At 33.8% G+C, this 27989-nt stretch overlaps 2 protein-coding genes across 3 annotated transcripts in view; one reads left to right on the top strand and one right to left on the bottom strand.

Annotated features, from left to right (window-relative positions):
* Positions 1-4698, top strand: part of LOC117110913 (solute carrier organic anion transporter family member 4A1-like) — a 25077-nt gene extending 20379 nt beyond the window's left edge. For both annotated transcript variants that reach the window (XM_033253746.1, XM_033253747.1), the window contains 4 exons: positions 131-299; positions 795-961; positions 1496-1560; positions 2214-4698. In XM_033253746.1, the coding sequence (XP_033109637.1) occupies positions 131-299; positions 795-961; positions 1496-1560; positions 2214-2518 (706 nt within the window). In that variant the 3' untranslated portion in view covers positions 2519-4698. The remainder of the gene's footprint in view (positions 1-130; positions 300-794; positions 962-1495; positions 1561-2213) is intronic.
* Positions 4699-6497: 1799 nt separating this feature from the next.
* Positions 6498-27626, bottom strand: LOC117110953 (NPC intracellular cholesterol transporter 1-like). Its single transcript, XM_033253806.1, has 19 exons — positions 27409-27626; positions 21126-22547; positions 20239-20462; positions 19460-19560; positions 18806-18981; positions 18154-18282; positions 17777-17959; positions 16882-16996; positions 14656-14783; positions 13947-14081; positions 13587-13676; positions 12157-12347; positions 11806-11924; positions 11375-11563; positions 10937-11087; positions 10244-10475; positions 9873-9986; positions 9524-9686; positions 6498-9077 (listed from the first exon to the last, which is right to left on the bottom strand). The coding sequence occupies exons 1-19, from the start codon at positions 27469-27471 to the stop codon at positions 8947-8949; spliced, it is 4056 nt and encodes a 1351-aa protein (XP_033109697.1). The 5' UTR covers positions 27472-27626; the 3' UTR covers positions 6498-8946.
* Between the last annotated feature and the right edge of the window lie 363 nt (positions 27627-27989).

Here is a 27989-nt window from a genome sequence, read left to right as displayed (position 1 = left end):
GAATGTATGTAAAATAAATTTATAGAAAATAAGTAGTGTAAAGAAAATATAAAAATGAGGGTGCCAGACAGATATTTGTGTTTTTTTTTAAAATTCTAATCATTAATGTAATGTACATTACTTTACACAGAAGCATTGACATCACTAATGAGGATGCTAACTTGGATTCACTCTGCAACAACAACTGTGCGTGTTCTACGCAGTTCAACCCGGTTTGTGGAACCGATAATATCATGTATTTCAGTGCTTGTCATGCGGGATGCGCTACAATCAAGTCAGAGGATGACACTGCTGATGAGGTAGGGATGCAATCAACTTGCAGTAGAATGTAAAAAGAGTAGGAGTTAGAGTAGCTATTCAAGATTGATTGGTTTCAGTCTCCTGGGTCCGATTGTAGCATAATTTTCTCATAGGTGAAAGCGACCATACTTGCTAAGCGTCATCATAATAAGCCTAAGTTTATAGAGTATTACGTCTGTCTTTTATGTAGTGAGGCACTCACTATTGGATGAGAAATAAATAAAACTTACTTTGTGTCTGTATAGAATATAGCCTCATGAATGTTTCAAAATGCTGGCTGCCCTGCTCTGTCGCTTTCTTTCTTTTCTATTGTTAATAGGTCAAGGACATTATATGGTTTAGTAATACAGATTTTTGTGTTGTTTTCGTTTTTTCATGCCCTTTGAGCATTATTCTGAAGTGTGTATAAAAGCTATAAAATACTATTTAATATTATTATATATTGTATCATTCAAAGAGTGTGTGAATTGTTTTTTTACATTCTCTTACAATAGACTTACAGTGACTGTACATGTGTAGAAGCAATTAATGGCTCTTCAGAGGCAGTGCTGGGTAAATGCACCACAAACTGTCCATACCAAGGTGTATTTCTCGCCTTCTTATTCCTGTTGATGTTCACTACAATTCTAGCTGTTGTACCTTCACAGACAGCAACACTCAGGTGAGACACTTTATTATACAGTACTACAGTGCTGTGTCTTGAAAATTGTAAGCTTCATTTATCTATGAACTGCCGGTATATAAATTATATCTTTGTATCTATATATTTTGTTAAGTGTGAGAGGGCATATTGTTTTCACTGAGTGTTCAGTATTCTATTCAGTAAAAACCAGCAGTAGATTTTTGCTTGATCAATTAATTGGAATATTGCAGTGTACGTATTACTAATTATTATGAAGATTATTCTTACTGTGGTTAAGGATTTAGAAACCTATGCATATTTGATTATCTATTCCAAACCTTATATGATGGTAATGGTACAGAAATTGCATACAGCATTGAGTGTATGCATTGTTACTGTACCTCATAAATATTAATTTTGTAAAAAAAACATTTATTTGAGTCCTTGTTGGATGATTGGAACTTCCTCCTGATGCAAAATTCGCTGCTTCACCTCAAATCATGCTGTATTTTGAGATTTATTTTGTAACATGAGTAGCAATACCATACTATGATTTATCTTGTGTCTTAATAGGTGTGTACCTCACTCACAGCGTTCATTTGGCCTTGGCTTGCAGTCTTTATTATGGAGAGCATTCGGTAAGATTATGTTAATTTTATTCAAAAACATCTCAAATTAATCCAACAATCTGTAAATGACATTGAAGGTGATCATCTGGTCTATGCAAAACACTGTCATCCTCCACTCCAAAAAAAGTGATCTGCAATTATTTGTCTGGATATAATAAACTTGGAAATTAATTAAGCTATGCCACATCATCAGGGTATTTGGGTGGGGTAGGGGAGCATTTTAAGGTGCAATTTTCAGTATCTTTCAACAAGGTACCACTAAGGTCTTTTTTGCTTTCTCATCGTAATTTAGTACCCACTAGCTGGGTGATATCATCTTACCATCTCACTTTTGGTCTCTCTGGGCGTCACAAACAATTTCTTGTTCTATATTTTTTAATAATCATACAAAAATCATGTTTATCAACTGCAATAACCATTATTTAATAATAAGGTAAGAACTTATATAGTGCCATATAAAAAGCTGAAGTGATTATCGATTGCGCTCTATGTTATTGTTGGAATAAATGCTTTTTAAGTGATTTAAATAAAGCAATTGACGTTGATTTTTTAATGTAATTTAGTTGATGAATGCCAAAATTTTCATTATTATTATTATCTTATAATTTTCTGAAATATGAACTAAAAATGATTGATTTTATAATTTTGTTTTTCTGAATTAGGGTCTGTGCCCGGTCCAGTGATATTTGGTGCTGTGATTGATAAGACCTGCATCTTGTGGGAGGATTCTTGTGGTAGTCAGGGCTCCTGTTGGTTATACAGCAATCGAATGTTCAGTCGCTACTCGCTTTACATTGGGCTTGCTGTTAAGGTATGCTCACTTGTGTTTCTCACATTAGCACTAATCACGTACAAACCGCCACCAGAATCACCACCGCCAGAGAAAGCTGATCGACAGTGGTCGACCTCATCGAGTGACCAGATCACATGTGTCAACTACAAAGAGAGTAATAGTACTAAGTTATAGTTGCATTGTGGGATTGTTTGATAGGGTGATGATGGTGATAATGATTTTAACATTGTAACTCCAAATAAAGGGGATCTGCAGTGCAATAAATACAAATCATATTTTTAGTGGTCTAAAATTACCTATACAGTATAAGTAATTGAAAATTAACTATGAGAGAGAAAAGAAGATATGTTTTAACTCAAATTAATGATGTCATACAGAGGTCATTGGCCTGTTACTTATGGAACCTTGAGAGGGTGTAGATGATCTAGATTTATATAGAGTTTTAAAAAACACTACTTATTGTAGTTATTATGCAAATGAAGTTAACAATATGTTTGGCAATAAATAACAGTGTTCATTGACAAATTCACCAGGGTATTTTTCAATGAAGTCTGTTGTGATGTAGTTAGTATCATGCCCAATATCATGTTTAATAGATGCTGCAAATTGTAAGAACAGCCACAAGAGGGCAGCATTTATGAATAATTAGAAAAATTACTATAGGTTGAGTACAGATCTACTCGATAGAGGTTTTAAAAGTATAAAATTATTCAAAACCTATATTTTTAAAGCTCAATAATCATGAATATTTTGGACATGTGTTCTGAAATAGATTCTTCTATAAGTGGACTAAGTAATTCAATTAAACCTTCACATTCTGCACTCCTGTTTATTTTTGAACTTTTATTAAGTGATATCTATATAAATCTATGATATATTGCCTTAACTCATCATGCGGGACAGTCTTACATTCTCTGCACAAGTAGATTTGGTCAAATTCATCCTAGAATCCATGAGACGTACGAAGGAGAACATTCTCCCATGCGCAGATGACTTACAGGGTTGTCATTACGTTCTGTCCTTCCGCGTTGTGCAATTTAAAGTTCTCATTTTTCTACCTCCACTTAACTATTATTAAAGTACTGGAAATATGATTGTTGTTATTTCATGAAGACTCTCAATGATTACTAAGTTGCAAAACTGTACAGATTATTAGTATTCATATATATCACTGCTGTTAAGTGTCTGAGCATGTGCTGTGACCATATTGACATTATATTTTTGTATAAAATGAATAATTATTTCATTCACAGTATATCATATAAATAATAATTGTTAATAATTATATATAATTGCACATTCTATTTGATAGTTGAGATGAATAACACAATTGTGCGCATGATAAAATAATTCAAAGTGTCTTCTTGAAATTTATAGCCTGTATATTTTGTAATAACATGATCAAAGTATTTTGCAAACAAATGTTTGAGATATTAAGTGTAAATACCAATAATATTGTGAGTGCAAAGAATAATAGTTATTATGCAATCACTGACAATATCTCAACTAATTAAATCTTAATCATTTGTTTTAAGAAGTATATTAGAAGTGGAAATGTATGTATATATTGGGGGTTTCATTTACAGAAAAAATATTTGTAGTGCACTTTCCTATATATAAAATTGGTTGAGTTATTCAACCCACCTAAATGCAATTAAAGTATTATGATGATATGTGCTTTTTGGTTCTATGAGAAAGGGTATTTTGAGAAGGAGCCCGTATTATTACTCAGTACTTGTGTTTGGGCATATTACTCGAGGCCTATGAAGGCAATGTAATTATATCAGATACATAATTAAAGCTAAGATAGTGATGTAAAGGAGAGAAATAATGGCCCATTTCAGACAGAACTGCAATATTGCAGTAAGCACGCCGGCATGGGTTTCTGTATGAAAGAGTTGATATGCCAATATGCCAGCTTACTTTAGGCCACTTTGCACCCTAGAAATATTTCCGCAATATTGCGGTTACGATTACTTGCTCTGTCTGAAAGGGTCTACTTGAAATTGCGGCAATCAAGCCGGGGTGTGCATTTATGCATAAACAAACAAGGTTAAAGTTGAAAACAATTGCGCGGTGGTATTTAAATGGCCAATATTACGCCATTCTATAGGACCCTTTCAGACAGAAAAGCATAAGATTACCGCAATATTGTGGTAACAAAGGCGCTGCGTGAAAGGGTATGGACCAGTTATGACGACATTCTTACCACAATATTGCGGCAACATCTGAAGTGGGCTAATAATTTTGACATCATTTTGAAATTTATTGATGAAAATACATATTTTTTTTGTTGAATTTTTGTAGATGAAGCAGTTTCCTTTTAAGTTTAATAAAGTTTTAATAGAATTTTATTATAGTAGTTTTCATTTTGTTTAGAATGTTTTGTTTTCTGCAAATATAATTGCAATTCTTTGACAGCTAATGGATTTTAGGTTTGGGAAGGTAACAGAGTACGAAGGTTGCAGCTGGCATCAAAACTAAATTCCAGTGCCACAGTGTAATAGTGAAATGGACCTTTAAGTCCCCCTCCCTTCTCCCCCTTGGATATTCTTGCTAAGGTCCCACAAAACCTTGCAGTTGAACATACGCAAACGTGTGTGTTTATGGGACAACAGGTGTGCTTGTTTGGCACATGCATGCTTCTGATCCTGTTGTAATTGGTCATCTAGTTTCTTGTGGCTTAAAAGCACCCGAGATGGTTTTTACAGTGGAAGGCACTATACATGTAAAAATACATGACCATTGACCACTTGTTAGGTTTGATTGACCCTCCAGAAAGATCCATTCTGCAGGCCGAACCACCTCATTCAATTCGTCGTTCACATCACGAACTAACACAATCAAAGTAGCGCGTCAAAACGAGTGCGTATTGGTTGTCCTGCAATTTTGTATACTTTACCACACAAAAAGTCCTCAACAACAGCGTGTATTTTGACGCGCTTTCTTGATTTCACAAACTAACACAATCTGCTTCGTGATATGAGCGACAAATTAATCAATAGTATCATAATGATTTGTTAAAATTGACAAAATCGGGTTTGATGCTAAATAATAAATCAACCTAAAAATTGAATAATGAAATATTATTTTGATTGTAGTTGTAGTGATAACAAAATAAAGCTGTCTTCTTAATAGATGTGTCCGCCTTCACCATAATATGAGTTGGCTGTCGTGTTAATATATAATATTTCCCCTCATTTTACGGAAGCTTCCTCAATAGGGGTATACCCTGAATGGGTATACCCCTGAATGGGTATACCGTCTAAAAGGAGGGGTTCTACCGTATTTACATGTTAGTGCTTTAGTCCTATACCATCTCCACACTTTCACTAATGGTGAACCAAGTATCAAGCTTGTTAAAGCAACAAAATCAAAAGCAAAGATGCATAAAACAAATATTGTAATCACAAAGATTTAATTTTAATCACTGATGGTGAAATAAAAATACAAAGTTGTCATCGTTCATCCAATCAAGGCTTACAATGAATTCATTCTGGGTGGAATATTATTCAAATCGTTTATGATGATAAAGTATCAACAGTACCAGCATTACTATGTTGTATCACTTACAATAATCAACATTTCTTTAAAAATAATATAATACTTGTACAAAACCCTCAAAAATTCAATGGAACATTGAATATGTCATTTAAAAGTATGAAATAATTGATGTACAGTCAAAACAAGCAAGTCTTATTCACAGACCTGTACTACAAAAATTACCAGCCAATGTAAAGAATGGCATGTGGGGGGGCGAAAGGGGGGGGGGGGGGGGGGGGGGGGGGGGGGGTGTTAAGGGGTTACAATGAACCGCCCAAAAAACTGGAGAAGATCCGCATTAAAAACGAAAAATTGATATTCGTAGATATATCTGTGTTGTGGTTTTGTTATTGTATAATGGTATCCAAAGGGTCCACTTTCCACTGAAACACACCTCCCACAATTTGTCATGCTACGGGCCTGGGCAAAGAAAATACAGTATTTACAATAATTTACCAATCGAAAGCTAACTGTATTGTTCAAGTCTTATATAGGTTGAGATTGCTGTTTGATAATTCAGTAACTTGAATACTATGGAAGAAGTCATATAACACAAAAAAAAAAGCTTTCCATGCCAAAACCAGCATCCGTGACCCAAAAAAGAAAATTAATTTTATAAAATATTCATATTTTCCACATTATAAGCTTTAAAATGATGTTTGGTCATTTACTTTAAGTGACTTAGTATTGCCTAAGTTATGAGTACAAGTATACAACACATCTACATTGCTATACTTGCTTAGCAACAGTACACTGGTTTTGGGATGGTAAGCCTCGTATATAAAATTAACCTACATAATGATCAACATTATTAACAATTCAATTTTAAAATCTTTATATTTGTTACAAACACTTTATAGTAACATTCTATAATAAATAATAAAACCAAATTCACATCACAATATCCATTTCTCATTCTATTTTTACAACATTCTTATTAACATAAAATTAACAATAAATTTTTTGTTCATGTATGAAGGTTTTACAATATATTTGGTTTTTTTAAACTTGTATTAATAGAAATTCTATGTACACAAAATCATGTGGGTAATGGGTTTATCTCCATAAGTAAATACTGATCTAACACATACCCCAACAACCCCTCCCATTCCCTAACTTCAACATATCACAAGAGTAATGCAAACGGGTTGTTGGAACAACGATATACTGTACAAATAGAGAATACATTTTGAACATTACTATATCACTTGTACACAAAGTATGCAACTAAAATGCTATCATTTACAGTTGACATGTGTATATAAAAATATTTTTTAATTTGTAGAAAAAAAAAATCAATTAGAAAACATTGATTTCTGTAATTAAATAACGTTGATAAGCTCTTTTTAAAATTAATGTTCAACAAAGGTCAAACTTGAGATGGTTCAAGACATTCAATTAATGTATGTAAAATGTGCATTTAATATTAAATAATCTACAGCAATGAACTTAAGTGCTTCTAATTTTGAAGAAATCCTAAAAGCATATGCTAATTATCTTGTGCGTTTACTCTAATCTGAAACAATACACTAATGATAGCATGATTCATAGGTATCTCAAGTGAAATAAATATAATTGTTTTCATAAATCATGGAACTGTTTGCAATTTATTATCCAACTACTTCCCAACAAGAGCTGGTTGTTCAAGTAAATGATATGTGTTAAAACTTCAAAATATACAATAACTTAAAATTTGTAATACTTTTTGAAGGTTTGCAAGTAAACATTGTGTTTAAAATTCTGATACATAATGTGTAAAAATATGGTTCTCAGAAATATCGCAATGGCTGGTTGTTGCCCATGTTCCGAAACATAAAGGTAGCACAGTAATAACATTATCACTATCAACTGTAATGAAACGCAAGCAACCAGTTTGTGTTCAACTAGTACAATACAAAATGTCTATGCATGGACATTGTATGGACAACTAGCATTTTGGTGCCCTACAATTTGTAGAACATTGGCAGCCAACATTTTAATGTTTGGTAGGATTGTTCAAGTCTTCAGGGGGATGTCAATCAAAATTCAAATTACAAAGTACCATATTTTTACATCATGTACCAGAAGTGTAATCATAATTAACAATATATGCCAAACAATATTATTGATATATTTTGAAAAACAGTTCTATGGAAACCCAGGCCATACTACTACAAACAATTGAATTACCCATTTGTAAATTAAATAAATACTACGCAGTCATGTTATCTACAGGCAAATGCAAATCCACACAGTGGTACTACTAAATATAATGGCGACATAATTTTAATGTTTGTTGCTATTAGCATTCGTTTTGTTTATTATTAATTTCTCCTATCCTGTTCACTAAAATGAGACTGGCTTTGGCACTAATGAGTTCAGTCCAGACCTGTCCCTGTATAATTGAGTCTTGCTGTCTACTAAAAACAAAACAAAAAACAGTTGCAGAACAAAGACTGCTTAGTTTAACCTCCATTGCTCTTTCGATTTATATAAATAAAATTCATTTTTGTATTTAGATGGAGAATTGTCACTAAAATCAATAATTAAAAAATGTTACCAATCAACTTATATGTGTACAAGGCACAGACTAACTTTTTTGAATTCCAATCATGCATGTGTAGAATACACATATTTGTAATATTCTTTAGCACTGAATTGCATTCTTGTAGCATGATGTAGCTTTCAGTATATTTTATGGTAGCTTCATGTAGCACCAAAGTGTATCCTTGTGCTGTAGTACTGTATGATGCAGTTTGATGCTCTATCAAAGTGTAAGATTATACTGTAGCATGTCACTTTCCGTACCATAATATTGCATAAAAGTGCATCTTTGTAGCATGATGTAGCATCAAAGCACTATGTGTTACATATATGTGCATTCTAAACACAATTTATTCATTTAGCAATACATATAGTATTGTGTGGTATCAAAGTCTAACCCTGAAGCATAAAAGTCCATTCTGTAACATCCAAGTGCATTCTTGTAGCAATTTGTAGTATTCTGTAGCATCAAAGTGCACATTTGTAGCATCAGTTTGCTTTATTGCACAAGGTTTGCTTTTTGGACATGGAATAGTTTATGCATAGTAGTGGTTTTGGGCATCTGCACGAGGTGTAATCAAGGGTGATCGTTCATCTGCAGTGCCATTCTTTACTAAAGGCTTTCTTTCCTGTTCTTCTAATAGTTTAGCTTTGTTTACTGGTGGTCCTGGAAAAGGAAACAAATTGAATTAAAATCAATATCATTTAACATGAAATTAATCTGAACAGAAATAATTGCATAGTAATGAAAAACATTGTATTAGGGTGACTCTTCAAAGAAGATATGAATACTCTGTATGTGTACTGAATCTTTGGGATCCATGAAGGAAATGATAGATCAGCCGGGTAAACTAGTGGTAGTCAGTGTATGTGTACAGCAATATTGTGTCCCTTGTTCGATGACATAAAAGCTGGATTGGCGAGCTGAAATGCAAGGAATTGCCTTTTGGAAAAAATATAAGCCATTGTGTGCACTAAGACCAGAGTACAAATTAAAGAATTACAGGTTTTAGAAAGGACACATGACTGTGTACAGATCATCACTACAAATTACTGTGGACTATGTTTAGGAAGCTGAAGTCATTAGGGCCTACAATGAGCTCACTTGCTTACCTATAAAACTCAAAAGTACTGGCAAGAATATAAGTCCATGTGAAGCACCAAATACCACTATGCCGAAGTACATTCTGAAGTAAAACACTTGAAATATCTGAGACTTGGAAAATGCCAACACCACTATCCCAAGGAATTTTGTCAGTGTAATTCCACTAAGTACCTATAAAAATAACACAAAAAAAATATATATAATACTCAACATAGCACATTTCATTATTACATATATTTCATAATTCAAATTAATTATTCATCTCGAATGATACAAATACATAAATAAAATAAACATTAGTTAAAAGGACAAATCAAAACATGTATTTTCAGTGTATTCAACAATTAAGTGACTTACAGAGCTTCCCATTTGTGATAAAGCAGCAATGGCTCGTTGCACACGTGTTGGTTCTGTACTCACAGCAAAGGCTCGCGTAATGTGCGAACAAAACTCCACTGATATACCAACAGACTGTAAGAAACAAGAAAGAAGGCATTGAAACACAATATGCTATTAAAAAAGGTAAAGTATTTGATCAATTGACACCAAAGTATGAAAGATTTATTGTAAGATGTACTGCATTAAGGGATGCTGGCTTGGTGCTGGGCATGTCTGGTGCACTGAAGAAGAAAATTGCATTATTTTCAAGGTAGTAGCTGCATGGTAGTTTGCATGGAACAGTCATCTGCATGTATCATAAAAAGAGACTAAATATATTAAAAACTTACCATGACTAGATTAACAAGAGAAACAGCATTTAAGTCCACATTCCAGAAATACATAAGACCGATCAGATCAAGTGTGATGAGAGCTATGGTCAGGACAATGATGACAGCAGAGTACGCGTCAAAACCAAGCAGAAGGAATGTTACAACAAAAACAGCGAGTAAGCACAAACTTAGGTTGATGATAGTGTCATGTACCATGGTCAGGTACTGCTCATAATACACATATATAATGCTAAGAAAAAAAGGAAACAATATTATCACTCATTCATTCGTTGAAAAAGAATTATTTAAATAATTACACTGGCATCGTGATATGAATTGCTTAAATTTTACAATTAAAAAAAAAAAGAAATTAAAAACATTACATATAGAAACTGTACAAAAACAAGGTATTTTAATATATATGTTCCACAAATGAAGAGGAAGATGAATAAAACCACTGCTTACCAAAGTGCATTACAAGTATTAAACATAATATACTGTACTGTAAATGTGCTAATGAAAAACCACAAAAAGAACTCCACAGCGACCTCCTGAATATTATGGACCAAAATTCATTTATAGATTACATAATTATGTTTTGTTATTATTCAATAGCCTAGTCACGTACTGCATATGATATGTAGGAAATAATATTTATATTTTATTCAGTTTTATTAATGATTCGATCTGAACATATCTTATCGTTCTTACCTGTATGGATACACATCGAAGTATGAGCCGTCAGCGTTTGTATGGTTCATCATTGTCGTTATGTTTTCCGCTACTTCACGTGCTTGTCTGAGTGCAGCAATATAATCAGCTGATGTCTTTAGAATGGAGTGGTAAGTCATGAAGTAAGTTGCTGTAAAGTGCACAATATAAATATATAAGAACTGTACTAATACAATAGTGCTAACTGAACTACTGTATGCATTCCAGTAAATAAAGAAATACTAGACTCCACTTCTCCTAGCAGAGCTAGAGTAAGAATTTTTAATACCTCGATAATAAATTACAAGTAATAAATTAGTCTTAAAAGTTGCCTTACACTGATAACAGTTCCAACACTACAACTCTTCTCACCACGTTTAATAACATAAAAATATTTTCAAAGCCTTTAATTTTGCTTGGTAGTGATTAAGGTCTTACCTCCCACCTCTGTCTTGTTAGCATCATCAAATGTAACTGCAGCACCATACGCTGCATGTCCCCCCTTGCTACATTTTACTGTTGGATTGTCCTCCAGAAAGAACGGCAGAAACTCAACAAACTCTTTGGGGTCGGGCCGCTGGTTTTTTTCATTTAGTGGTCTACATGTGGTGCAGTTGCTGTTATCATCTGGGAACAATATTTAAAAAGATTATAAAGCGGTTATATTTGTTGGCACATTCTTGTCTAAAAAAAAAATCATTATTTTTTCATTTATTTTATATTAAACTGAATCTTAGGATTACTATACCCCTACTGATTCAAACAGTTTCCATGAAAAAGATTATTAATAAAATTTAAGTTTGGCAAATATGAAGAGTATGGCCAATCGCAAAGATTGTTGTATTCCTTGATAAAATGCAACTACTCACCTGTGGCTGGACAGAAGTCCCCGGCAGGGTCGGTACGACAGCAGGGATACTGACCACCAGGACTGACCCAGTCAAAATAATCGTCCAACCAGGAACTCGTTGGCTGGCTGATCATTGTTCTAAAATTGAAATGAAATAAATATAGATTCTTAAAATGTCTATTCTAAGTTTCAATAGGATATTTCACTTCACAAGAAGTAATAATTTTAATAAAAATAAAGGATTACAACAATAATATCTTAATATACATTTTAATAACATTGTAAATTCTACATCAAAAATATGCTTACGTACCTAATAATATTAAGAATGTATTTAAAGATATTGAGAATGTACTTAAAACAAACTTACACATTTGGGTACTGTGCAGCATTGTATATTTGTGATGTCAGCGAGTCAGAATTACAGCCTGAGCCTCCACATATCTTATTCTGATTTGGAACTTCTGTGTAGTCATAGCCATCACGGATAACAAAGTACACGGGAGGTCCAGCAGTCATGTAGGCTGTTTGGTTATTAAATAAATCTATGACGTACGAGCCCTGTGGAATAAGGTTGATAGTTGGGATCAAAATGTGCTTATCACCATTTGGCAATGCTATAACACAGCATACCAGACTAAATGTGGACGATATCATGTGTGTGGCTATTCAACAAATTGCTCATTAAAGGATCAAATGTCATCAATTCCAGTGAGACACAGATTGGAAAGACATTCTGCCACTTGTTTACTAAGAAAATCATAAAAAATCATGAAAACAGTATAATAAAATATTTGTGTGTCCATATATTACAGAAATCTAATTTTTACTTGAGATCTAATACAGGTCTCCCTCCAATTAAAGACCACTTTTGGGACTGGGGTTTCTGTGGTCCTTAGCAGCTTTAATTTGGGACGTCAGAAGTGGTCTTAAATTGGAGGTGTCCTTAATTAAAGGCAGACCTATATACACAAGTAATTCAAATTTGAATTTTATTGCTCATAATTATTAGCTCAATACAGTATATTATTTAAAATATAGTGCTACATTCCAGAAGAAACAAACAATTAAAAGTTAAAATACTGAATGCTATAACATGATGGGTTTTTTTTTCTTTTCTCGTAAAACCTTGAATTGAAGCCCTGGGCTTATAATTTTTTTTTTGCTAACTTTGGATGGGCTTCTTTTCAAGATGGGCTTCTTTTCGAGGTAACTTTTGCTAAGTAAAGAGGGGGCTTATTTTCAAAATGAATGCTGTAAATTTTGGGAATTAGTATTATAAACAATAAATAGGCCAATGTAACATTAATCTGTATCATTGAGTGTATTAACCGGCATTAAATCACCTAAACTACTGTATAAATAAAGCATGATTTTAATTTATTTTGTTTCTTTGAAATTGATATACAGTGTATGTACTGTATCTCGAAAGAAAGCCTATGCTATCTTGAAAGGAAGCCCATGGGCTTCTTTTCCAGACTAATTTTGCAAACTGAAGAAGTGGGCTTTAATTTGAGACAGGCTTCTTCTCGAGATTAAGCCCATTGGGCTTCAATTTGAGGTTTTACGGTATACTTCCCTACAATATGACCTTTAACCTGTAAATCTGCTATTGGGCAAATAACATTGAAATTATAACCAGAGTACAGGTCCAGCCAGAGTAATCCAGCCAGCAGAGATTTTGTTAATTCATGCAACTGTAATATCAAAGACCTTTTATTGGAGCTAGAAGACAATTTTCATAGTTCAAGTTCAAAGTTCATAATAAAATGAACATTCCAACAAGCTAAAGATGCATACCTCAGGCATGGAAAGTTTTTGGTCCAAACCAATTTCAATTTTACTCAGAGCAGCACCAGATAAAAATGCAAGAGCAGCAAAAATAACAATCTGTAAAAAAATCCAAATTTATCTAAATTAATGAAACAAAATATAATATCAACAGTTTACATTAACAACCAATTAAAAAGTATGAATAAAAATGCTATTGATAAATATGTTTATGATCATCACTAGCAATTATATGGCATATATAAATATCAAGAAAAAAATGTAATTATATTAATTGTATCACTAATAGATCAATTTTATTTTATTAATGCAGCTTTTAAGCTACATTAAAATTTGCTATTAAACCGGAAGAAAAGCAAATGAACTTACAACACAATATCTAACTGCATCTTTCATGAGAAATTTAGAATAGACACAAACTGCACGATACAAAAGACCGGGCTCCTTAGGAGCCTGACCAGCTTGCTTGTTTTTAACACAGCAACACATATCAAATCGATTATTCTGGAAGCAAAATAAGAATTTCAAATAGTATAATTGTGGTTTAATTATATCTTATTATTTTTTTGGCACACGGCCAAGGATATGCCAAACGGCAAACTTAATCAATATTCTAAGTGGCATATCCCTTCACAAGACAAACATAAACACAAGATGCTCTACATAAACTAAGTCTAATTATGAGGCTTAGGGAGTGGGGTTGTTTTGATCGTGTGAAAATATCCTGCTACCGTGGCAGAAATTGAAACCAGGACCCTGGAATTGGAAAGCAACAATCTTAAACATTGAGCTATTCAATTTCACTAACTATTATGTACGGGAAAAAAATACAATCTAAATGAAACTGAACTTTATATTAACAAAACTTAATAGCTATGAGAAACTTATAACAATAGCTCATTAACAATACAATTTGTAAACCTGTGTTAATTAAAAGATAAATATTTTTCTTTGTTCAAATTTTCAATTTAAACTTGCTTAAGCCTACAAAGTAAGCAATAAAATACTAAACTTCTCTTATAAGAACTATAGATAATGAATGTCAGAAAAGACATGATAAAAAAAAAACTGAAATTACCTCTTGTCTGGCCGAGTCTAATGCTAAAACAGCTATAAAACAAGTAATCTGCAGCAAGAAGTCTATAAAGACTGCAGTGGCAGCATACAGGGAAAATGCCTTAACGGCTGGCATATCAGACAATGCTCCTGCAAACGAAAGAGTATAACAAATCAAATTGATATAATCTTGGGAAGCATTCAATGTTATAATAGAGGGAAAAAAATATAAATTTACATCTTTTTATGGACAAGTCAATAAATGAATCTTGAACCTTCCATTTTTCAGAAGACAACAAACATCATCGATGATATTGTTATATTGTTACCGTAAATGCTCAAATAAGCGCTGCACAAAAACTGATTTATTTCGCTAAGCGCCGCTCTCGAATAAGTGCCGCGGCACTCAATCAAGTATGTTATTGCCCTGAAAGTCTTTCAGAATCAGGGTTCTAAATACAAGGTAAGCAGTGTTAAAATTAATAAATAACACAATGAAGACACATAACAAGCATTTATAAAGGTTTATTTACGATGACGTTGGACCTATGATAGGCCTATTGAACTACGGGAATACGTGAGAAAGGTAACATGGGAACGGACATGGAAAGCATGACGCCAATATTTTTTTTTTTTATAACAGCCGCTCTCGAATAAGCACCGCACTAAAGCCTCCAAAAATTTTATAAGCACCACAGCGCTTATTCAGACATGCCAAACCTATAAGGCCAACAAGAGGAGTCTGAAAAACTTCTGAGCAGAGTTTTGGCAATGTGAGAGGAGTATTCCTAGGATAGTACCAATGTGATTGGATTGTAAAATGTAACCGTTTTGACTCACAATCAGCAATATCGCCGTGCAAGACTAAGTCTAGGCAGAAAATCAACACCACACCAATCACAACAAGCGTACCGTAGGTATCATCTACAGTAGTTTTGATTGCAAACTGACAGGATACTTTCCGTTTTTAACTTGCACGTATGCGCGTGCTTTAGCTTCTTTTCTGGAGGAAGCTCAACACTACTACTCATTTTTCGAACCCTGCCTAGGCCTATATCCATATCGCTCTCATCGGACTCCATTTTCGAAATCGTGCTTTACTAGACTGTTGTTACGAAATCAGTAGACCATGGAGGACTATAACAGTTCAGAGTGCAGTGCAACCTGACATCAATTTGGCCAATGAAATTTGTTTGTTTTTTTTAATTCAGTAGACTGTGGAATTTTTCGTATACAGTTCAGAGTGCAACTCTGACAGCAAGTTGGTCAATGAAATTGGTTTTTTTTTAAATCAGTAGAATTACTATTTCATATACAGAGTACAGAGTACTGTTTTTGGGACGAAATTAAGTGGTCTTGTTCTTATCTAAATCATAGGATTATCATTTTTATTCGGAAATGCGCGATTGATTTCAGCTGGCCAATATGCATAAAAAGCTTCGGAGTGCAGAGTTTTGCTTAAATAAACGGAGTAACTCCGTCGCAATCGGAGTGGTTGGAAGGTCTGCTTATTTGAGAGTTTACGGTACCTTGTTATTATTATTTCTATTTCTGAGCAAACCCTTGCAAATTTTATTTATATGTATATAAATATATTTTACAAATGAAAATGAATTATACTGAAAACTGATGCACCATATGCGATAAGACATTCAATAACTCTCAAAGCTCACACATTATTTAATATAACAAAACAGAATGCAGAATACACACCACCCACTCAATAAATGTTTTGCTGTCTCATTATTTGACCACAGTAATAACTAAATTCACAGTCTCTAAAGACAAGTCTTTCTCTTATATTCTAATGACCTATCTCTTATGAATTAACCACAATAGTGGGATCTCAGGAGTTTTGCATTTTAATGGCTGATTTTCCCCCTTTACTGTAGGCTAAGAGGGTCTGAATAACATTTATTTTCTAGGAGTAACATTACATTTAACAATTGTTGGTTGTAAAAAACTACATCAAGTAGTAGAAAATACATTTCCTGGCAGCTTGTGATAACCGTATACCAGGTAACGATTCTGCTAGACCTAAGGGCCAATATAAAAGTTATGTAAACTATGACTAACACCTTTTGCTTTCTGTGTATGCACAATGGTACACACCATTAGTCATTGTTCAAATTATCTGTGTATTTGTATTTATCATCCTAATAACTAAGATATCAAACAGGATTGTAGCAGATTGCGATGTGAGGTCATCAATAATGTAAGAATTATGTAAGCTGGTCTCTGTACTCACCAAGATAAAATGCTATAGATTCAGATGAGCTGGTGAGCAGCATGCTAGGGCCGACGTTACCAACAATACGACCAATGTGCTGAGCTCGAGACTCATAAGGTTGACGTCTGTCCCTCTGGTAGATCAAACAGACATAACAACATATTCATTCATTTTTATCTTACGATTTTCTGTAAGTCGCCTTATAAACAAATATTTGCATTTGGAATTCAAAAAAACCAACTAGTACAGTGCACCCTCCAATTCTGAGACACCTCTGCTTCGAGACCACTTTCCAAAACCTTTTAACACAAAACTAGCCCTCTAACTGGAAACCAACCCTGAGACCACCCCACATTTTTTAGGTCCAGGACCCTGTGATTAGCATCTTAACCACTAAGGTGTACAACTCGCTTCTTATAAATCAATAGATTGGTTTTTATGTCATGATGACACAAAATATCAAGGCACATATTGGTAATATATACTTTCAATATAGAATCAGAATACTTAAATCAAAATAGTTAAGGGCTCTGGCCAGTGTTGTAACGCTTGCACCGGGGGCCCTGTGGCTTTCTGAAGCTGGGGGCCCTTTTAAGTCCCGGATGCCAATTCCATTGTAAGATTTTCATGCGCTCCATTTTTTCTTATCTTGTGTTCCTGTTATGTCACTGTATTCTAAATGTTTTAATGACGAAATAAATGATAGGTGTTTATGCCACTGGCTGTGAGACTTATGCAAGTGTGGCGCAACAAGAAAAACCATGTCTGGAGTGGCACTTCTTAGACAGTATTGAACATTTTAGAGAAATACACAAATTTATATAATATAAATAAATTTTTATCATCAAAATTCATGACACCATGTGCTGTTGACTCAATTTACATTATGATTTACAGAAAAATACTTGCATACCTGATAAGCCTGAACAAGAATAAAGATGTTATCTACACCAACAGCAAGGACGAGGAACGGCACAACTTCAATGACAATCAAGGTGGCAGGGACTTTGGCATAACTAAGTAAACCAATGGCTGCTACAACAGAGCACAAAACTAAAGTAACGCCAGACAGACCCAGCACAATCTTAGAATCAATCTGCAAGGAAAAACAAAGACAAAACTGGTAAGCGACTGAAGTAAATGGTTTTATCTAAACATTTTTTTTTTCATTAACAAGAGATCATTCAGTGGTCATTTTGTGATGAGCAAAACTTGGGAATAATAAAAGTCGAGTGGTTTATGTTTTTAACCTTTGTCAAACGAATGTGAACAACTGAGGTTGTTACTTACGAGTAGACGTTCGACGCTGTTGTACTGGCCGAGAGCTAAAGTCACATAGGCAAACATAAGTAGGTAGCTGAGAGCTATAGTAAGAATATCACTTTTACTCTCACGGTAGATTTCGTCTTCAACAGATCGCTGGAAGAAATTAATTTTCAGAAGGTTGTTGGGTGCTTAAGGTTTCTATAAGTAATTTCACTTTCATAAACAAATTTTTTATATTGCTACTGAAACTGATGTAATGCCAGCAACACCAGCTTAAACATATTTTACTTTATTTATTCACCAGTATTAGATAATACAGTCCATATAACACAATTGGAAAACAGATATATAATTGAACTATTCAAGGAGACAATGCATTTGTATTATTCCATAAGTTTCAAAGAAGCACGTTCTCACAAAAGTACACACTAACAGGACCTGATACATTCCAACAAAATTAATTACATACTGTAAGTAAAAAAATAAAGGAATGTATTACAAAATAAACAATCCCTAAACAGAAGTCAATGAAATGCAAAAATTAAGATCAAATTTCTTATAACAAAGTTCTTTTAATATACAAATAATATACATTTATATACCAAAAAATATGAAAAAAATTAGAAATTCATTCATGTAAAATTTTTCTTTTTTATATCAATATATATTTACATACCTCAGAGTAAAATGCAATGGTCAAATTTGGATTAAGGTTCCTCTCTGTAAAATGCTTCATATATTTGAGAAAGCCCTGCTCCCAAGCAAGAGCTTTCTCTAATCGAGGATCACCTGTCTTGTAGTTATTCACTGTCATTGTAATCACCAATGCCGTTGCATTGTTGTAATTGGTACCTTTTGAAAAAAGAAATACTTAGGACAATAAAAATAGATTAGAAAAACTAGTTTATTTTATGCATTATCTACCTTACTAATTATCGCAGGCTTGTAATTTTACTAAATCTAATATAGAGTCCATCATGACTATAAAGAATATCTGATTATCATTTAGTTACTATACAAACTGAGCTCTGCTGGTATACACTTTGTATTTTCAAAGGACAAACTTTTTCATTAACTATATAATCTATCCTGAAAGAATTTATTTATGACTATAAAATCATTTACTACACATGTTTAATTTCAAAATATCTTCTTAAAATAAAACTACTTTAATGACATTTATTGAATAATTCTGTAGCTTCATGTAAAGTATTTATAATTAAAACATTACTATTCAAATAACCTTTCTAGATTCTAGATCATAAAATGATGTGTCTAAATTTACAAAATATTAAGAATACCAGTAGTACAAGGAATCCTGATTACGTACCATCATAACCACCGACCGCAAGCCATGGGAACACAGGCCCTCCAAATGTACCCATGCAAGGAGTATGAAGATGTGTAGTGTCATTCAGTGAAGTAGGGGCTCTGAAATTGAAATAGTAAAGTGTTGACTAGCATGCACAATTGACACTCCAGCATGGAGTTAAACATACTAAGTTAGTAATGTATACTGAGGTAATAATTTCAAGCAGAGACCTTGTCATGGTCTGCTATTAGGGACCCCTCAGGATGTAAATCCCCTTCCAGGGGTTTAGAGTGTTATTCCTGATTTAATTCATTTTTATATGCATGTCCTCAATTTGTTCATTCTATGTTTCATGCATGGTATCTGACCGACATTTGTATTATCGTCAATGATTATTTACAGTACCTATTTCAATTTTATCTTATATCAAGCTAGAAATGGTGTAGCATATACTGCATTACATGTATGCTATGCTATTCTAGGGTTATGTTCAACAACCAAAAATAGAGTAGATAAAAACAAATCAAAGTTTGAGAAGTAATCTGTAGGTGCAGTAAATTAATTACACAAGGTCAGCGAACTATTGTCAGGTTTGCCATTTGCAATAAATTACAGTGTATTACTTATTTGACAAGATTTAGATAAAAGTAACAAATGTTGACCCAATTTACTTCTTTTAAATTCACCAGGTAAAAGTAGTCATAAATGGGGATATTATGCAATACCTACACACTATTATGAAATACTTCTGGTGGATACACATATTGTGTTCAAAGATAAGAAACAAAGTGACTTACACAACACAGGAAAGGAAGTGGTCATGGTAATCGGAGAGCACCCAGAATCCAGACTGGTCCTTCACAACTTTGTCAAGCTCTTCATGACTATTCTGCCAGTAGTTAAGGACACTCATAATTGTACAGTTCTCTGACAAAGGCTTGTAGCAAATGTCATCAAGGCCAATAAGAGAACCATTGTAAGGAACCTGTATTTTAGTGATGTTATTTTGCAGATCCAATACCTTTCAGAAAAAATTATAAATATAGATTAGTTTTAGGCATTCCTCAACCCACAAGAAAATTAATTTCTTGTGGGTTGACTTATTGACTGCTCATGAGAGGAATGGTGAAATCTATCGCCCCAAGGTGATGTGGAGATCGTAGCCTATATTTGCGAGGACAGAAGGCCCGAGAAAAGATAGCCTATGGTATCAACATCATCGAGAGGCAATAGACTTCAATATTCCCCAAATCTAGAACAGTTAATATGAACAGTTAGTTCTATGAGGCCTAAAAATGTACTTAGCTCTTCTTTTGCTCATTTCCTCAATTTTAACCCATCATCTTGCAATATTTGTCAACTATTGACAATACACTGTCTTTTGGTGCTTTTTCTATCGGCTTAGTCAAGAAGTATAGGCCTAGGCTGGTCCTTCTTCATCCAGGACCTCAAACCGACAGCCACCATTTATTGTTTATCATCTACTCGCTGATCTGTGGCGTGGTCAAGGGCCAATCATTTTCATGGGCCAAAAGTTTGCATCATGTGACAGGTCAAAAAAGTACTATTTTTCAGGGAAATAGTACTTTTTGAGGTGAATAGTACTTTCTATTGCCCACTTCATAACCAATCAGATGCCTAGAATCTATGTATGAGGTACAGTATATAATAAAAATTCTCTCACCTGATGCAAGATCTCTTTCCTTAAAACTCCTCCGAAAGGTATGATATCACCATATGGATAAGTATCGTAGATTTCAGGGGGGAACTTAGGAGCTGTAATTATCAACTGTTCTGTACGATAGAATGGTCCAAAATTGTCATCAAAGTAGTTCTTCTCCAGTCTTGACTGGCTCTCTGGTGGGGACCATAACTCCACTGGGTCTGTGATTACAATGAATTGTCTGATTCCTATTCCTGCAGCACAAATTACTACAAGACCAATAAACAGTACCAAAAATGGATGCCCAGCACACATGGTTCCCCACTTCCTGAAGATCAGGTTGAGTACCTGCTCTTCTTTCTGGCCAAAGGATTCCCGACATCCAATATCACTCTCAGTGACAGTCTGCTTTGGTTTTTGATCATTTATATTAAAAGCAGACATCTTCCTGCCTGACCCACACTTCAGACCAAAGGCAAAAGCCAAGGAAAATAGGATGACAAAAACAATAAAACCAATGATCATAGCAAAAGGTACGCAACCTAATTTACCAATCATACAAGGAACTGGAGGCTTTGGACGTGGTGGTACTGGAGGGCAGGTTGCAGGACAATCCTGACAGCTGCATGGCTGTGAATCATTGCCAACACTTTCATTACACTTATGAGCTGTGTGATTAGCTGCTTTCATGTTGTGCTCTAGATGATGATCAGTTATTGTAAAGTTAATGCCAAATGGTGTCTGTCCATTATTTATATCCCCCATGAAATTGAGGAAACAATCTGGTTCGCACTTATCGTAGCCGCCGCAAAGGCCACAGAAGAGAGACAGAGCTTTCTGGTTGGAGCTTGGAAAGTTGACATGGTAACAGGAATTGAAAAATCCATCAGCATATGCATGTGCTAAAATATAGTCTATTGAAAGGACAGCTGTGGTAGAATTGGTAATATTGGTACCCAGATAACCACTTGACAATACACTATCTTGTACTTGACCTTCCAAATCTCCTTTTTTCTCCTCGACCACGTTGACCTCAATGTCTCTAGAAATTTCTTCATTTATTTCCATGATGGCAGAATCTGAGGAATTCCTAACCTCAGTGGGGATTATGAAAAGACTATTGTCTGGACTGCATGTCATCATGCAATAGAGATTTGCAAAGTTGCGGTAGCACGATGGGCACCTTGCAAACGTCTGCTGAGGGACTTGAAGACTTCCCTGGAAGGTCTGCAGCTGGGAGGTTGAGCAGCATGTTAGTGGATGCTCACTAGTCATTAGCCATGGACACAGCTCTTTTAAAATGTCCAATCCTTCAGGGTCCATCATTGGCTTGGCTAGACCATTGTAGAAGCAGTTAACTGCCTTGCCAGTTTGTGGATGTTTGCCACACTGATCGTACCATATACATCGGCCAGCTTCATGGACAACCTCTGGCTGAGCACACTATAAAGAAAATCAAAGATACATATTTATTAATTTTGAAAAATCAATGGCATTCTTCATAACAATTAAATGTTTCAAAATCTAAATATGTTGCTTAATTATTAAAACTTTCATATACTTATTTGAGTAAGGACAAAATGTTTGTGACGATTTTAACCATCCAGATGCGTGCACAGCTCTGGAAGAATATATCGTAGCACCATTCTTTTAAATGTCTTACCATTATTGGCATATATTGATACAATAACATGAGTCTACAAAATATTGGACGAGGACACTACACGCTACAAAAGCAACACATGTGAGAATTCATTATTTAAATTACGTAGTACAGTACAGTGAAAGGACCAGCAGAGTATTCAGTATGTAGTAGGTAAGTTGAACGTACTACTTCCGCGAGTGCGGCTGATACAAAAGTGTATATGTTCACTAAATATAATGGAATAAAATATATTATAAAGTGACTATGTTAGCCACTAAAATAAGTCAGTAACATATTAGAGTCTTCTTAGCTGGTAAAAAAGTATACAGTTGTTGGGTAAATAGTCAGCAGCTTTTTTCTTCTTTAGGGGTGGTGGGGGTGTCATTTATGAGAATAATTTTCAGGCTATTGTTGACTTTCAAATCTTTAAAATGATGGGAGAGTGACAAGGCAGAAGACGGTTCCCCAAGTCATTTACACAGGAGTTCTATTCTTTCTGCACTCCCTCCTGTAAATATCTGGACCCGCCCCAGTACATCACAGCCTCGCAAAAGGCTGCCAAAGGCGGCCTTTTCGCGAGTGATACAGTAATGATAATAATAATAATAATAATGATTTTATTTAAAAATGGAAAACTTAATCACAAATTGTGTTTTTCACAAAGCCATTTAAAAGTATATAAAAATTAATATTCATTATCAACCTTGCATTTCTACCAGTTAAATTTTAAAACACAAACCCCTTCAAGTGTTTACTGTTGCAATTACAACTGACATCATTAAAAGTCACTTACTATTGTATTCAAATTGATATTTACAAGACAACATAATAGGGTTCAAAACCCATATGACATTCATTATTCATATTGAGACACAATGTTACAATTTAATATTGAAGCAAGTTGGTTAACTTCATATTTAATAACTATATAGTACAGTATTTTATTTCTATTCAGGTGGTAATGGACTACCATTGTATTCAAATTGAATATTCACAAGACAACATAACACTGGAACAGGGTTCAAATGCCATTTGACATTCATCGACCCATATTGTGACAATGTTAAATGAGTTAACTTCACATTTTACATTTAATTTTTTTCTATAGTCTGAGTACTTTCTTAATTTTTTTTTTCAGGTGGTATGTTCCTATAAAAAAAGAATATGTAATACACTTAAGCTCTGAAAGCCCATGTGTGAGGGTGATGATGCAAATAATTGATTTTTGATTGGATTGGATTTTTTATTTGGTGTAAACACCAAGGATAGCCCACAAAAGTCTAGAAGAAGACATATTTCCAGTGGGGTCCTTCTGGTGATGATTGGGCAGTGAGACAATTCCCTACTTTTTCCGAAGAGTGTATTGCGTTCTTTAACGTGCACATGGGCATTGCACACGGGACCAACAGCTTAAACGTGTCATCCGAAAGACGGTGCGCTAGAGATTGCCACAGTTCTGCGCACACACAGTGGCTACCACCAGATTAGCCGACTGAGCTAGGCTGCATTCTTTAAGGGTTTTACCTTATTAAATTAGAGAGGTACCTGTACAAGCCTGGTTTCCTGAATCACTACAGTGTTTTCAGTACAATCGTTGTACTGAGTACCAGTCCTCGACGCAATCTGGAAGCCTCCCCGATCCGACCAACCATTCCGCATCACCAAAAGCTCTCGGAGATAGTGTGTAGTATTTGTGTGGGAAACCAAGTTTTACATGATGCATTATTCTGTATTTAATTTAATATTTGGTCGTAAAAATATTGCTTCTTATTTACATAATTTTTGCTTGAGCATGTCTGCATGTGAGCGATTCTAACTGATACCAACAGATATATCTATAGATTCCCTGGAAATTATCTCATATCATAGACAGTATCTGGTACTGATTGTACATGCCTTTATAGTAAAACAATGCAATGGGTATCAGAAAGAGAAAGAGTTCAGATTGTACAATTGTATTTGTGAGGAAATGAGAGGTCATACCTTAATACACACATTGAGTGTCTGATTTCAGTATAGAATAGGAGTTGTTAATATTAAAGCAACTAGGCAATAGGCTACAAAGCAACATGTGTCTCTCCTCTAAAAGGTAAGCACAGTCGTGCAAATTGTGCCATACAGGTCTAAGTGTGTAATAAAAAACCTCATCATTGTTCCTATATACAGAAAAGCCAAAGGAAGAATACTGTGCACCCGGATTTTGAATTTTGACCCAATCATTAGATCTCTCATCACTTAGTTTTATGGTTACATATTTAGATTGGTCTTTTCGAGGCAAATAAAAATAAAACTGCTAAATTTAGAAGTTTTACCTTCATTTTCCTCCAAAAGATCAATTTAAAGATGCATCATATGTAAGGCCATCCCAGCATGCATTGTCTTGGTAAAATAGAACAATGAATTATCATAAATTGTTGACAATAACAGAACAAATTCAATAAGATATATTCATCCTCTTAATTGCCAGGTAAAGTTTAATTACCCTATTTAATTTCAAGTAGAACTACATGATTTGCTCATTTAAATTTATTCTATTTCAATGATACTTACTATAAATCAAAAATATATTATTATTTCTAGTTGCCTAATTCTAATTTAAAGAGGAAATAAATCAAAACTAGGAAAATAAAAGTGTATGAGGAAGTTACTGCAATTTAGATAACTGTATTCATATGGCAATGATCCATGCTAGACATGCTTTTATTGCAACTGGAGAAAAATTGAAAAATGCATAGTTCCTAGTACCCCAATCTAGATACCAGTAATTAGATTGCACTAGTGTTCAGAAGGACAACAGACTGCTTAATGCACAACCGGCAAGATTATTTTATTTGTTACCTAAAATAAATGCTTTGATATAACACCAACCCTCCTACATACTGTAAACGGATTCCATCATGGATGTGAGGGTAGATTTTTACAGGCAACAGAAGATGAGATTGCATGATACTGGTTCTCAAAGAGGATAATGTGTTTTGACTAATTGTGATTCCATTAAAATAGATTAAATTAATCTTTACTAATTAGATTGTTTCATTTTTCTTAAAATTCATTATTATTATAATCATATATCAACATTCCTATACCATTTATGTACTGTATTTCAACATTTACTAAATTACTGATTGTTAACTATATTATGTGCCAAAACAAAATAAATCCAAGATAAGATTAACAGTATTGATGCTAAATTATTAATTATTTTAACAAATTATTACGGAATGTTAGAAATATAATGAATGTATGATTCAGTGTATTTGGAATGATGATGTCACAAAGGACAAGAATGTAGGCCAGTGAAGGTAAAATAGGATTTAATTTAAACAGTTTAAACAGCTGAATGAACAATAATAATGAAGACTACAACTCAAACCAATAGTATACTTGGCTAATGCTTAAGACTTGTGTGTAAACTGGGAAATCATCATATTTGACTTGGGCATTTTAAAAGTTTTGACTTTTGATTCCTAAAAAAAATTAACATTATGAATGAGACCATCAATTTCAAGATAAAATGACGTTTCAAAAAACAAACCCAACGGTAATTATTAAACAAACACTTAAACTCTTAATGTAAACAAAGCAATGAGGCATTTATCTGCCAGTAGATAAATGTTTTAGTTCATGAAAGCCTTGAGTATATTTCTAAGAATTGGTAACATAGGCCTACAGCATATCTGCTATTTAGAAAAGCCAAGTGTACTACTGTCAATCTAGAAATTTAAAAGCAACACAATATTCAATAAAGCAGTCAATGGAATTGTGCATCAGTCAATAAAACTCAATGGTGTTTCCATAGTGTTGTCAAGATGGATGAATCAGAATTAGTTAATATAAATTAATTAATAATATTTATTTTAAAAAACAGTTAAGTTTTAAGGGACCAAAAAGCAGAAAGAATAAATTCATTAAATATTTAAAAAAAACTTTAGGAAACTACCTAAAAAAAATAGTCTACCAAAGATGTCAGAGTGCTTTATTGCTTTAACTTTCATAGGTAAAAATAGAGAAAAATGTACAGAAACTTTTACATTCATTAGACTACAGAATCATAATATACAGATGTACTACTTCTTTTCCAAAAGGACATAATTTTGGGAGGCTATGTTTAAAGACAACCTATAATATATTTGTCTGATTAATTATTATTAAATGATTGTAAAACCCAAAGTTCCAAGAGAAGCAAGAGAATATATAATAAATATTATATTCACAGATTTGACTAAATACCAGTTATGTCTAGTCTAGGGCCTAGATTAAAATGCTACAAATACAACAATACAATACCACTGACATTGATATGTAGGCTAGGCCTAGCTAGAGTAGTACTGTATTAGTAAAGTAATAATACTTAGTTATGCATCAGTGTAGAGATTATAATTAATATGAATGGCTGGCAAAACCACGCATGTGAAATGATCGTTATTTTTCTTTTCCTCTCTTCTACTTGAGCTAGGCCGAAAGAGGTGAATTTGGTAATGACTTGCAAGACCTCTCCCTCTCTGGTCATATCATCATTAGTCGGCCTACGCCTACCAAGGCTAGCTAGCTGATCTAAAATAAGGCTCAGGCTAGGCTTAGAATAGATGATCGAAAAACAATACAATGCTGACGATAATTAATAAGATATTTTAAAAAATAATGCACGTAATCACTTACCTGTCCTATTACTAAATAAGCTGAAAATACAGTTAAAAATTTTAGAAGATGTAATCTTAACATGATTATTGGTGTTCAAATTGTGGTGGATTTTCTGAGTACAACTCTCACAAACAGTGGGTTGGGTTTAGTCGGTGTTCCTTGTATACGCCACCACCGCCTTCGTCATCATCCAATGGATTGATTTTTTTTTAATTATGAAACGATGTTGTCGGTATTGTCGTCATGTGAATAGTTTGGGGGCGTAATAATAATGAGGCGATCTTACGATCTGGAAACGTCCATTCAGAGAATGTACACTAAAATGTAACTAAAGTATCTTTAAACTCCATTTTAATTCTATAGATACTAAATCATATGAAAATTATATCATTATAAAAAAAAACTTGTATCAAAATCTTCTACAGGTATATGACTTTAAATAGCTAAATTAAGGGAAATGATAGTACATCAACTTATTAAAGTAGCCCTAAAATAAATGAACGAACCCACTATTTCAGTTTATGAATAATCGTTAAAACCGCACACCGCAAAAAGATTAGCTCAAGAAAACGAACGCTACACAGTTGACAGTACTTTAG

This window comes from Anneissia japonica, unplaced genomic scaffold (genome assembly GCF_011630105.1).
Source record: "Anneissia japonica isolate Jap-2015-1 unplaced genomic scaffold, ASM1163010v1 scaffold277_len1293397_cov203, whole genome shotgun sequence".
Lineage (NCBI taxonomy): Eukaryota > Metazoa > Echinodermata > Crinoidea > Comatulida > Comatulidae > Anneissia > Anneissia japonica.
Note: the sequence above shows the minus strand (reverse complement) of the source record. Positions and strands in the feature narration are given on the sequence as shown.